General features: G+C 43.0%; 1 protein-coding gene across 3 annotated transcripts in view; it reads right to left on the bottom strand.

The window, feature by feature from the left end:
- Window positions 1-4864: 4864 nt before the first annotated feature.
- Window positions 4865-12830, bottom strand: part of garnl3 (GTPase activating Rap/RanGAP domain like 3) — a 47749-nt gene continuing 39783 nt past the window's right edge. For 2 of the 3 annotated variants that reach the window (XM_061080671.1, XM_061080679.1), the window contains exons 26-30: window positions 12125-12243; window positions 11439-11574; window positions 7229-7447; window positions 6274-6394; window positions 4865-6187 (exon numbers count right to left, since the gene is read on the bottom strand). In XM_061080671.1, the coding sequence (XP_060936654.1) occupies window positions 6022-6187; window positions 6274-6394; window positions 7229-7447; window positions 11439-11574; window positions 12125-12243 (761 nt within the window). In that variant the 3' untranslated portion in view covers window positions 4865-6021. Of the gene's footprint in view, window positions 6188-6273; window positions 6395-7228; window positions 7448-10020; window positions 10081-11438; window positions 11575-12124; window positions 12244-12830 lie in introns of all 3 variants that reach the window. The other variant, XM_061080661.1, reaches the window with a different exon arrangement.

Below are 12830 nucleotides of genomic sequence, written 5' to 3'. Positions count from 1 at the left end.
AAGGCACATGTCCTTCCACCTATACCACTCCACCTCTCCTGTGTTTTACACCCACAGGAACTGACTCACACTGTACAGAACTTTCCTTAAGTAGGTTTATTTTGGGGAACTCTCCTTTACTCCACTACATAGCAAATTTACATTTAAAAGCAAGTATTGACTGACTTCTAGCCAAGGAGAAAAGTTAATGGGGTACTTTTACTCTTACGTGAGTTAACTTTTTGTTATTTACATTACATTGCATTACATTACCTACTTGAGTACTTCTTTCACCACTACAAACATGCACACACACGTTTGCACGCACACACACGTTTGCACGCACACACACACACACACACACACACACACACACACAAACACACACGTGTCTCCATGATGGTGGACGACATAACATTGGCTTGAATAGATTTTTCTGACTCCAACCTTAACCATTGTTACTAATTGCCAAACCCTTACCCTAACCCTAATCTTAACCTGCATCTTACCTTACCTTAACTTCACCAACAGTAAACATATCTTCACCTAAATATTTATTAATTTGCATTATGGGGACTTGATTTTTGTCCCCATAAGGAAGACAAGTCCCCATAATGTAAATTACAAAAAAAAAAGAAATTACATATGACAACTTGTTTAATGAGCTGACTGGAAATTGGGACTAGATTAAAAACGTTTTTCTCTACACCATAGCTGGTTCTAACTCTGACAGGATCAATGGTTTTTTTCTCCCTGTTAGGGAATCAGTTTATGTTGGACTGGATGGTGTGTTCCTGTTTTCTCAGAGGGTGTCACTGTGTCTGTCTCCTTCATCCACGGTTAGGGTTACAGTGAGCAGCAGAGATTTAAAAGGCAGTAAACATATTGCACTTACATAATTATTTATCCCCCCCTTGTGGCCACACACAGAAGGTACTAATCAACTCACAGTTATCTCCAGTTTTCAACTACAAAGAACACATCTTAACATCTCATTAACCTGCATGGCAGCACAGGAGCTACTTATAAGACCTTGTGTAATTATTGTAAATATCACAATGTTTTAGACTCAGACACACTTTGAATTTGGGAGGTATTAAAGCCTGTAGGTAATGAGATGGTGTTTCTTTATCACGGAAAAATCACGGCACTCAAAGTGATAAAAGCTTTGAAACACTGAAATATCTGTCAAAAATGAATCCACCTTTGACCTCAGGGGCTCGGTATTTCCATACCCAACTGGAGAGGGCTGTGGGTTATAAGAACCCACCTTCATAACTGTTCTTTGCTCATTTGTACATGTCATTCAGTTGATGTGTACTGTGAGTCCATCGGAGCAGTGTGAGTGAATTTAGGTTAAAGACCAGTCGAGCTGTTGCATTCTGGATGAGCTACAGAGGTCGGATGGCACTAGCAGGTAGACCTGCCAGGAGGGAGATGCAATAGTCGAGGCGTGAGATGACCAGAGCCTGGACCATAACATGTATCTACAGGAACGTGTTATTGCAGTAATGTTGGCAGTAAAGGAGAGTTGGCTGTCGAGTTTCACACCCATGTTCCTAGCAGTCTTGGTGGGGGCTAACATGGAGTTGTAAAAGGTAATAGTCAGGTCGTGGGTGGGAGAGTCTTTCCCTGGGAGGAAAATTAGCTCGGTGTTGTCAAGGTTGATTTTCAGGTGGTGTGCAGACTTCCACTGAGATATGTCAGTCAGACAGGCAGAGATTCTTGCTGCTACCTCTGTTTCAGATTGGGTAAAAGAGCGGATTAGTTGGGTGTCGTCTGAGTAGCCGTGGTAGGAAAAAGCCGTGTGAGTGAATGACAGAGCTGAGAGAGTTGGTGTACAGAGAGAAGAGAACGGGACTACCTCTTTGAGGTAGGATGAGAGCAGGGAGAGAGCAGAGCCCGAGACACCCAGATCCTGAAGGGAGGAAATAAGGATCTGCTGGTTCAGGAGGAGAAAGCAGGACTCAGAAATAAAGAAATAATAGAGTAGTCAGACAAATGGAATGATCGTAAACCAAACTTCACCAGCTGATGTAAGATAATTAAGATGGTAGAACTTGAATAGAACACAGTGGAGCTCAAACCTACTATAAGGCCTAACAGTCCCTTTCAATTCAATCCCGCTTCACCAAATTACACACAGTCAACAAAATGGCAAATCACAGAATGACAGAACAGCATTGACTCTTTAATGAAAAGATGGGTTCTTTCTATCAACAAGACTTGTCGCTGATTGGATGGACGCACTCTCCATCTGTTTTGTGATTTGTTCTATTTTCACATTTAGCTGTTGTGATTTGTGATTTTTTTTTGCTTTTTTGCTTTAGGATTTAAACCGTACAAAACCTTGCACTTAAGATTTTTAAAAACATAAATATCACACAGTTTAAATTTCATAAATATTTATTACATATCAATGAACATAATCAACTACTTTCACAGCAGTGGTCTACAGCACTTGTTTAAAATAAATGCTCAAATAATATTAATAAGAATAATCATAATAATAATAATATAGTTCAGTTTCATTTGAGGCCACATTTGATACACAAACATTTACAAGTAGTACTTGGCATTAAAAACGATGGCAATACAATATTTTAAGACACTTGGTGTTTTTTTTGTTCATTTTCTTTCATTTTGATATCACAGAGAGGTTCAGCAACAGTCTAAACAGTAAATATAGGTTCAAATACAAAAAAAATTAAGAAACCAAAAAATAAACAAACAAACAAACAAACAAAACAAACAGTGAAAATGCCAAGGGGAGGTAGAAACAAGGGCAGAAATAGAGGAGCAAAAGGAAATAAGACAAAACAGTGTTTCCCCCGATCACTCACCCAGAGCAATAAAGTTTAAGTACATTTACTTAAAAGAAACCAAAAAAGACGTACACTCCCTTCATCATCATCATCATCATCATCTTCCCTTTTAAGTTTTCTGAGTTCGTCAAAGTGTTGGACGGTTCACACTGACACAGGCAGGAGGAGAACATTGGAAACAGTGAGAGGAGGGGAAAAGGGAGGATGGAAGGAGGCTCATGCAGGATGTGAAGGCTGCTGTGATGTGAAACAGCCACATGGAGGCGCTCTCATACAGACAGGTAGCATGTAGGCAGTACCACTGCTCCAATGCTTGTTTATCCTCTAAGCTTTCTGATGTGATTTTAATGACCTTCTGTTATTTACTCAAAAAAATAGAGTTTCATCTTTAGATTCAGACACACACGACCGATTCAACGCTCTCAGTGGAGAAAACGTGTATTTGTATGAGTGATCTGAGACCGAGAACAAACTTTTCAATCCTAAATTCTTGGAGCTTCAGCCACTTCTGAGGTGATTTCAGGGAACTGTTTACATGTGACCAGTGTGGCTGCAGTGCTGTTTGCTCAAACAGAGCCACATGATAGTTAAAACCTCTAACAAACCTGGTAATAATGGCTTCAGTCATGTTTAACTTTATGTTTTTATAATTCCTTTCACTTTAAAAGTGCCCTCCACCGGTTCAGCCATGATAAGCACTACTCTGCCTGTGGAAACCAATTCAGATAATGTTTTCTGTGGTTAAAGAAAAGAAAATAACCGTAATAAAGGGCTGAGGGTTATCTGAGTTTGAGCTCGAGACTTGTGCCGGGCTGACGTCACATGGTTTAAATTGTAATTAGGAGCGGCCTGGGGGCAAAAAGGCTCACGTCTGTCATAGATAACAGGAGTCTGATGCTGGTATCTCTAATTTAGTGATAAAAATAAGATCCAGAGTAGTTTTAATGGATCCATAAAGTTTGTTGGTTTCACTGGTAACAAACTGCTACAAATAAGAAGCACAACAAAAGCTGTTTATCTGGTGACACTACAGGATTTTTTCTGAAGAGAAAAGCACCACATAATAATATGTAAATAATGAGTTGTGAGCACTTCCAGGTCAGAATAAAGGATGTTTTCTTAATCTCTGCCAACAACGTGTGAATGGAACGTCATGGAAAGATTTGGTAATATGAGTTAACAGTTGATTGTGTATGGACTAAAACACTGTTTATTGACAAGATACCTCTATGTCCTTTAAATTTGGGGTTAAGAACACAACAATGGTCTTTAACTGATGTGAGTCATCGTTATTTGTTCTATTTTCAGATACCTGTGTACTTATGTATTAATAAATGACAAGTCTGATATATTGGAACTTTGAGAGAAATCTGACTTTCTCAGTTGTATTTAGATGAATTTTATCTCTAGTCAGAAATTCATAATTACGATAACTGGAGAGAAAGCCTGCATTACAAACTGGTAAGAAGAATTGGGAAAGATGTGTGCGTTGAGAAGGCAGAGGAGGTCAAGAGAACAAATCTACTGAGGGGTATAATGGGAAATGTGGGACCCATTTATTACTAAAAGTCATAATATTTTAGTCTGTGCTGCTCTTTTAATCTCTTTAATCTGTCTCATCCAACTTTATTAAACTTAAATACTTGCACTAAACTTGTTTCATGACTTTGATTTTGAATGAATGATGACCAGTTTGGAAGTCCAAACCAGGATCTGCACAAAAACATGTGAGTATAATGAATCAAATGTATGGTTATTGATCAGTAATTTTAACCATGTGTCTGTGTTGGGTTTAAAGACACGTTAAGCTGCTTGTCAAAGGACATGTAATGGTTAAAATGGAGAAATAAAAAAGCACAGATGTTGGCAGAATTGACCAATAGCTGGACACCAGTGGTTCCAGCTGTGAGTTGGTCTTTTACAGGACGTCTAGAAACAAAACAGCAGGTCTAAGAATTCAAATTACAGAAAACATTTATTCTAAATGCCTGGTCCTATGGAGTGCTGATCCCAAATATGGTTATTTGTTTAATGAAGTTTATCAATTTTACTTGCTTCTCAGTCATAGTTACCAATTATAGTTTTTAATTCTACATAAGCATCATAATTAGTCATGATTAGTATTGACTAATTTCTTTTATTTTCCAACAAAATAGCATTTTTACCATTATCATATCTTTTAGATTTTTTTCTAAAACTTATTCCCTTCCTGTGCCTTTTTGTTGTCTCAGGTTGTGTTTTGCTTCACACTCTTATTTTTGGTATCATGTTGCAGACCACATGATTTCCAAAATGTCGCCTCCTTCTTATGAGGGCGTGAAATGTTTAGCACATGTGACTTTGCGAGCGTGCCTCCGGTATCGAGAATGAAACGAGCTGTGGGTCACAGTAGTAAACTAACGTTGACTACAATCATGGCTGCTACTGTCAGACACCAGAGTGCGGTGGCTGTTCGAGGTGTAGTTCAGTGAAGGATGATGGGAAATGGCACTTGTGGGAGACTTTGCCTCCAGCCCTGTCTACCTGTGTGCTGTGACTGAGGAGAAGAATAAGGACTAACATGTGCAGACAGCATAAAACATCATACTTTTACTAAATATGGGAATAAAATGGATTTTTATAATATATCTATAAATATGCATCACAGGCATGACAAGCACACATGCCTGTCACTGTGTATGCATTTCCATGTATAAACAGATGTACACACACACATATGCATATCTTACAACATTTGAAAGTGAGTTGGAAATAATCACATAATATACAACACATATTAAGCTCTAGCAACTTCCGAGGGCATTGTGAACGCGAGGGCTTTAGCCGTGCCTCAATGTGTAGATTTACATTCAGTTTGAGGTTTGGGATCAAACCGTTTACATTGTCTCGAAAAACATTGCAGAACTCCGAATAAACCACGGCATCTGACATGACCTCATCGCCTCTTTGGGTATTTGTCGTGCGGGGCAACACAAACACCCAACACGCAGCGGCTGAGGGACAGCTCACGAAGACTGACAGGCTCACGGACACAGCTTCTAACTCCCAATGCACCCATCTTGTCCAACGACTGGTGAGACCGTAGATATAAAACATCCAAACCAACAAACTAACCAAAAAAACAAGACAAGAACAAAGGATTCAAAACGATAAACAATAAAAAGAATGGTGACAGTACAGGAGTGGGTGGGCAGAGAAGTGCACGATGGGATTGTCTTCACTTTAGGTCCAGGACATCTTCTTCAAAGGATGTAGAGATGGCAAACGCGCTGGCGAGAGGCGGGCTCTCCCCCAGCAGCAGCGCCTTCTCTGGCTCCGCCTCCGAACTGGACGAACCATGCAGCTGGACGTCCAGGTCGGCGTCAAAAGACTCTGACTCTAACCTGCTGTGCACAGAAAGGTAGAACTCAAGCTCAGATATCGTATAACACATTAAATGCGCGGCTGCTGCGGAATCTGTCTCTGTCACCTGTCGCTGTGTGTTGACGTCAGTGCTCGCGCTTTGGGCTCCTCCTCAGTGTTCTTCTTGCTCAGCTTCCTCTGTTTGACTGTTCCACTGTCCGACTTCCCACTTGGCTCCTCTGTCAAGCCTTCATTGGTGTCACGTAACAGAAAATGGACACTACTTGAAGGAATATTACAACATTCGGGAAAAGCAAAGCTACAGCCAGCTCGCTTGGTTTATGCCGGCTGTACAACAGAGGATTATCTGACATATTTCAGGTAGAATAAGGCCTCAATTGATGGGGCGTTGCTGATTTGAGGCTGGTCTGAACATATTATCTGGCCAAACGATACTGTAGTGTGAGGGGTTCACAGACATAACCTTAATCTCATTGATTTCAAAATGTAAATATCAATATGATTGGAAATAAGGGGTACTGTGTTGTATGACAAGAACAGTGATTGGGCGGTAGATCAGAAACCCATAATAGCCCTTCTACTGAGTAAATAATACTTTTTTTAAGGACCAGTTGGACGGTAGAAAACGAGCACAAACTTGTAAAATTGTGACAACAGTATATAGTCACAATTAAAATATGAATTGTTAACTGTTAATAAAACAGTTATATTTGTGTCTTTTTGGTATTTTGTTAATCCTCTCGTGTGGCGCAGGTGTAAAGACTGAACACAGTTCGCAAAGGGCAAAACCACAGATGTATTTTTTGTGCTTGTTCAGCAGCAGTGACCTTAACGAGTTTCCTGTGCTTCCTGGTCAAGGATTAGCAAAGCATAACACACTGATAAGTGACCTTTGGCAGTGCTGGCAGTGGTCCTCTGTTACCTTGTGAGCTAAGTTGAGTCTGTTCAGACTCCTTATGCTAAGCTAAGATAGCCTGGCTGCTGGTTTTAGCCATACATTTAGCATTCTGACAATGGGTTATATATGTATTGTAGAGTTATAATAGAGTTTTTCAGTTTACCAAGCAGCTCCTTCCTCGTGCGGCTGGCTATCTCTTTGATTTCCATGCGTGAGAGGGACAGTGAGTGTGTTGCAGAGATGAGGGGAGTCGGCGGCACCATGGCGGGAGCCGGCGCCGTCATAACCTTGTTGACCAGCGGGGACTTGAGGGGTCTCTCGATGCTGCGGCCGACCAAGTTACACAGAGGGATCTTGAACATTTGCTTACATGCTGCTTCACCTGAGAGAAAGAGAAGGTTGGGAAAAGGAGGAAGCCGGGGAGGAGATTCAGGAGAGTACAGGACAAGGACAAGGCAGATCATGAGAAAAGACATGAAACCAGACATAAACAGAGCAAAGATGGGCGTAGAATGAGACAAAAAGGAAGACGAACATGTGGCAGTGAATGAAGAATGGATGAAACTCCTTCAATGAAACACCAAATCGTTTTTTGCATGTCATAGCTCATTGGCTACAAAAATGCATATATGCATTTAAAGCCTACCATATCTTTTGAGACCCAACGCTGCTTAATAGTTTGCGTATTTGATTTTGATTATTTTTGGTCAAAATTACGTTGGCATGGTAATGGTGTTAGGAGCAATGACAATTTTAATTGTTTGACATTTTGGAAAAATTTGCTTAGTTCCCTTCTTGCTCAGAGTTTAATGAGATCGATACCAGTCTCATGCCTGTATGATAAAAATGGAGCTAGCTGGTGGTTAGCTTAGCTTAAAGGGAAAAAGCTAAACTAGGTAAGTGGATTCCAGCTAACAACCTACCACCTTATCATAGAGCGTACTAGATCACAGACATGAGCGGTGGTATCAGTCCTCTCCTCTAACTCTCAGCCACAAAGTGAATAAACTTATTTTCCATAACATTGAACAATTCCTCTCAGTGGTGCATTAAAGGACCTTGCGACATTCGACTGAATAAAGCTTTGCTGTATTGTCAGAAAATCGAATTTACAAAGACAACGGCAAGCAATACCTTCTGTCTATGTCAAAATCTTATTGTGGAGGGTTCATGTCAATAACTAAGAAAAAGTCCTTAACTGCATCATCGGAAGAGGTTTTCAAAACACACACGTGATTGCAACAGCTTGATCTTACCACATGTGGCAACATGTGGTGTGATAATGGTATTTGTATAAAATATATGGGATTGGTAGATTATGAATTCAAATATGCAGAACGTCCTAAATCCAAAATCTCTCTCGCACTCACACTCATATTGCGTTTTAACAAGATCTGGAGGTGACAGACTGATGCAATACAAACTCCCGTATTCAAATAAAGACTAACGTGATTAATAGTCCTATTTACTGAAACAGCATGGGATCTAAAAGTTAATCAGCCGTAATATAATTGTTCACTCTTAGCCAGTTAGAGCAGACCATCTATTTCCGCAGAGACGTTAAGTGCTTGAAGTCTGTTTGGGACAAATTAAATGGATGTTTGGAGTTTGACAAAGGGGACACACTGCTCGCGATGCTGCAGCGTGCCAACCTGCAGTGCCCAATTGTGCCATCCGGGAGCAGTGTTGCAGTTCAGCAGCGGCGGACTGCTCTGCCGAGACCGGCTGGGTGGCGACAAACATGGATGAGACTGAGTCAATGTGGAGGCTGAGCGCTGCACAAAGAGCACCGTCTCATCTGAAATGTCAGCGGGTGAAGAGGTGACTGAGGAGCCACGGAGGAGAATAGAGGGTCAGTGCTGTTGTTTGACAGGTACACTGTGTTAGTGTTGTTCCCCATCCAGCCTCCTGCACCCGTGCTGGCAAAACAGGGCAATACTAAAAAAGCAAAAATGCAGGAGGGAGCATGCAGTTATTTTGGAATATACAACCACAAGCGATTGATATATATTCCACGTGTGTTTCTGGACCAGGGGAAGTGTCATGCTCAGTCACACTGGCATAAAACGAAAAAATAAATCTGAATGTGAGGGTTTTCGGGCACTAAGTGAAGTTGAATTCTCCTGGACAGCATGCTTTTGGTTTGGCTGTCGGGGGTCTTGTGGCGTGCGTTTGAGCCGGCGGAGGCAGGCGGCGTCTTGCAGCTCTCATCAGAAACAACATCTCGTCGGCGTTACTGATGCAATTACATCAGATGAACCCCCCTCCCCCCCCCCCCCCTCCCCAAGGAGCAGCTACAGCAGGTGCACAGGCAGTCGGAGGATGGGGATTTTTGTCAGCACCCCTTCCACCTCTCCCTCTCCTCCCTCCCTCCCTCCTACCCACCGCATCTCCTGCTACACCACCCCCACCTAGCCGCCTCACCGTCGGATTGTGGCACCGCCGTTTGGAGACAAGCACTCTGGAATCGAAGCGAGAGGGCTGACAAAAGTCTCCATGGCGACAGTGCAATCTGTAAATCATGCTGCGGCAGACGTGTCTTCTTCTTCTTCCCTCTTTCCCTTTTTCCCCCCCCCCTCCTCCTCTCTCCTTCTCTCCCCACCTCCGGCTTGTACACAACCCCTCCCTCTCCCCACCCACCCCCTCATACTCATGCATACCTTTCCTGCGCCTCATCCTACTCTTCCTCAGAGCATCCCTGATATCTCCTGCGCCTCACTTTTATTTATTTTTTTAACTTTCCCCTCCTCCTCCTCCCCCCCCCCACCTCTCATTCTCTAAGACACACAGGGGTGGGGACGGGGAAGACATAATGTTCACTTAACATTCAACCAACGTTTAAGTTAACATGCCGCCTTGGAACAGACAGGGTGATATACTCGGCGAGCACGTGCATGTGAGTGTTGCAGCGGTATGAGCGGTTTCATGAGCTGGAGGACGAGAATCCTGCAGTACCTTCGGCATCCTTAGACATGTACAGGGAAAGCTTGGTACCATAGGGGATCCGTATTGAATCTGAACCAGGGATGAAGAAGAGGGTTACACAAACTGAACACACACACACACACACACAAACCCACAACCACACACAGTACATACAATTTAGGCGCACACAGCAGATGATCGGGTCCCAGTGATGCACAATCATATATGCCGAAAAACAGGAGGGAAAAATGAGAATCCCTCCGAGAGAAAATGATTGCCCGGACCAGCCTAAAAGCATAAAGCCCTTTCCTCAGCTAATTGCAGCAGCGACAGCCAGACCTTCCACGCGTTAGCCTTAATGGGACCTGTTAATACCCCCCCACCCCCCCTCAGGAAAAGAGCACCCTGATGGTGCAGCAGCAGCAGCAGCTAGACGAGCAGGACATTTAAAATAATTTCTTTCCTCAAGCTTTGTCCTTCGCTGCAGCCGTCTGAATAACGTGGATGTGTTGGAGGAAGACATGGTGTCCTCTGTGCTGCGGCTATAGAGCCTAACGAAGACGACTTTGCCGCCGGCCATCGGCCATCGTTCTGGTGGCTCTCTCGCTGAATGACAAACCTGCACTGACAACACCTCAGTTTCAGATCTGAAGAGGTCAGGGGTGGGGGAGGGGGGGGGGCTGTATGGTCAAATCTACAATAAAAGACAGGGGGGGGGAGTGGATGTGGGCTGGAGAGTGGACGGGAGGGGGCAGAGTATCGATCCTTAATCATCCTTGAAAGCATGCTCTGCCTCGGAGGTTATGCATTGTGTCCCTTGAATGGCGCTGGGTCATTAGTCGGTTCCTCTTTCTGTAATTTGCGGTTAATAAGAATTTAAAAGATGATGCCTCTGCATGCTTCGACCCTCCGACTGCAAATCACATTCACGCAAGTGCCAGTCAAGTTCCAGATCAAATCAGTTCCCAGCCTTGCTGCGTCCGTCTGCCTCCAGTCATTTTAATATTGCATCAAAATCAATTTGTTGATCGATCACTGGAGATGTTTCGTTGCTTTAATTTGATTTTGTCTTGTTATGATAAAACTGTCTGGTTATATAAGTTATAGCAAAAGCAATAAGAATACTTTGAAATCTTTCATAAGACTCATGTCAGTGAGAAAGATGAGGAAATAGTCACTGGAGATATAAATGAAATTAAATCTCACGAATAATTCATATCAGGGAAAGTAATGTTAACTCTGGGAGGGTTGGGGGGGGGGGGGGGAGTGGCTGTGGCTTAAATAAACCTTTCTGCTGAGACAAGTCTATGTAAATAGAACTCGAGCTCTGGGCGAACAGAACATCCCAAAGTCAAACAGGTCTGCAGGCAACTCTGACATTTCAAAGACCTGTAACGTCGAGGCACTAATCTCCTCCTCCTCTGCTGCGGTTGCTACGCAGTGCTTACCGTCACCGAGCGGCGAGGGGAACACGGGCATCTCGTAGCCGGTGGGCGTCTGAGGGGAACTCTGGGAGCTGGTTTCTCTCGAGCTGCAGTTGGAGGCCGAGCTGACCGGAGCCGACGAAACGAAATAGATGTCGGACTGTGGGCGGAAAAACAGACGGACACAGAGAGAGAGAGAGAGAGAGAGAGAGAGAGAGAGAGAGAGGGGGGCAGAGGGAGAGGGAGAGAGAGAGAGGAAATGAGATCCTTCCAGGAAATATTAAGAGGACGGGGACAGAAATGATGGAGGCAGTGGGTGAATGATGAAAAATAAAAATGAAAAAACAAAGAGATTGGATGAGAGAGCAGAGAAAGACAAAAATATTTATATGATGTCAGGTGCGCTGTGGTCTGTTTTAAATTATCTACCTGTATGAATTACGAGTGTATTATTGCTTTGTAGCCATGCATATCACCAGCCATATTTCCCACTGGGGTAATAAAGATTGATTAAAATGAGGGAGCTGAGACAGCTACTTCTAGAACGCAGTGTGGCCTGAAAACACTTGAAAACACTCACAACCTGGAAGAGTGAACCTAATGCATTACTACTACACAATTACCTGACCTCTGACCAGTGCTTAAGATAGAATTAAAAATTTAAATGAACTAAATAAACAACCTGAAAAGAAAGTGTCGACTGTACTGACCCGTGAAGCAGCCAACTGCAGCTCTGGAACCACTGCGGTGTACACCAGGTTGCCATTTACCACCAGTCGGATCTCGATGGAGTCCGTTGTGAAGGCCAGGATGTAAGGAAATGCACAAACTGCAAAGAGCACATAAAGATATGATACAACTTGCCACGAATAGACACTACAACCCATCACTGATCCTGTTACTCTGGGGGCAGCGGCCAACATGTTGGGGCTTCAGGTGGAGACATTGGATATCAGAGCTCATTTCTTTCATCAGCGTTTCTCAACACAAAACACAAACAAACTTTTGTAAGGGTTTTAGATTCATATGAATGCAGATAAATGAAAAAGCCGATAGCGGATGCATTTCAGTTTCTGACTCTGTACAACAGGTAACGGTTATAATGAGCTTGGAAAGTAGAAGCTACTGTAAATATATGTGTCACAGCAGGGCTCATTATTGGATGCACGGCAGCCTAGAGCAGCAGCATGTTGTTTTCAGCAGGCTTAGGATTTCATGTTTTGTACCAATTGTGTTTGCATCATTTCATCATGTCCTGCATTAATTAAACCAAGTACAAAAGCACACACGCACACACAGACACACACACACACACTAATCAGGCAAGCCAATTGGATGCTTGTGGCTACACATGGTGTTCCCATGGCAACAGCAAGCTCTGGTCAGGCCAGCAGCATGGGCAGGGTGGGGTTCAAT

This window comes from Limanda limanda, chromosome 1 (assembly GCF_963576545.1).
Source record: "Limanda limanda chromosome 1, fLimLim1.1, whole genome shotgun sequence".
Classification (NCBI taxonomy): Eukaryota; Metazoa; Chordata; class Actinopteri; order Pleuronectiformes; family Pleuronectidae; genus Limanda; species Limanda limanda.
This window is presented reverse-complemented; position numbering and strand designations above follow the sequence as displayed.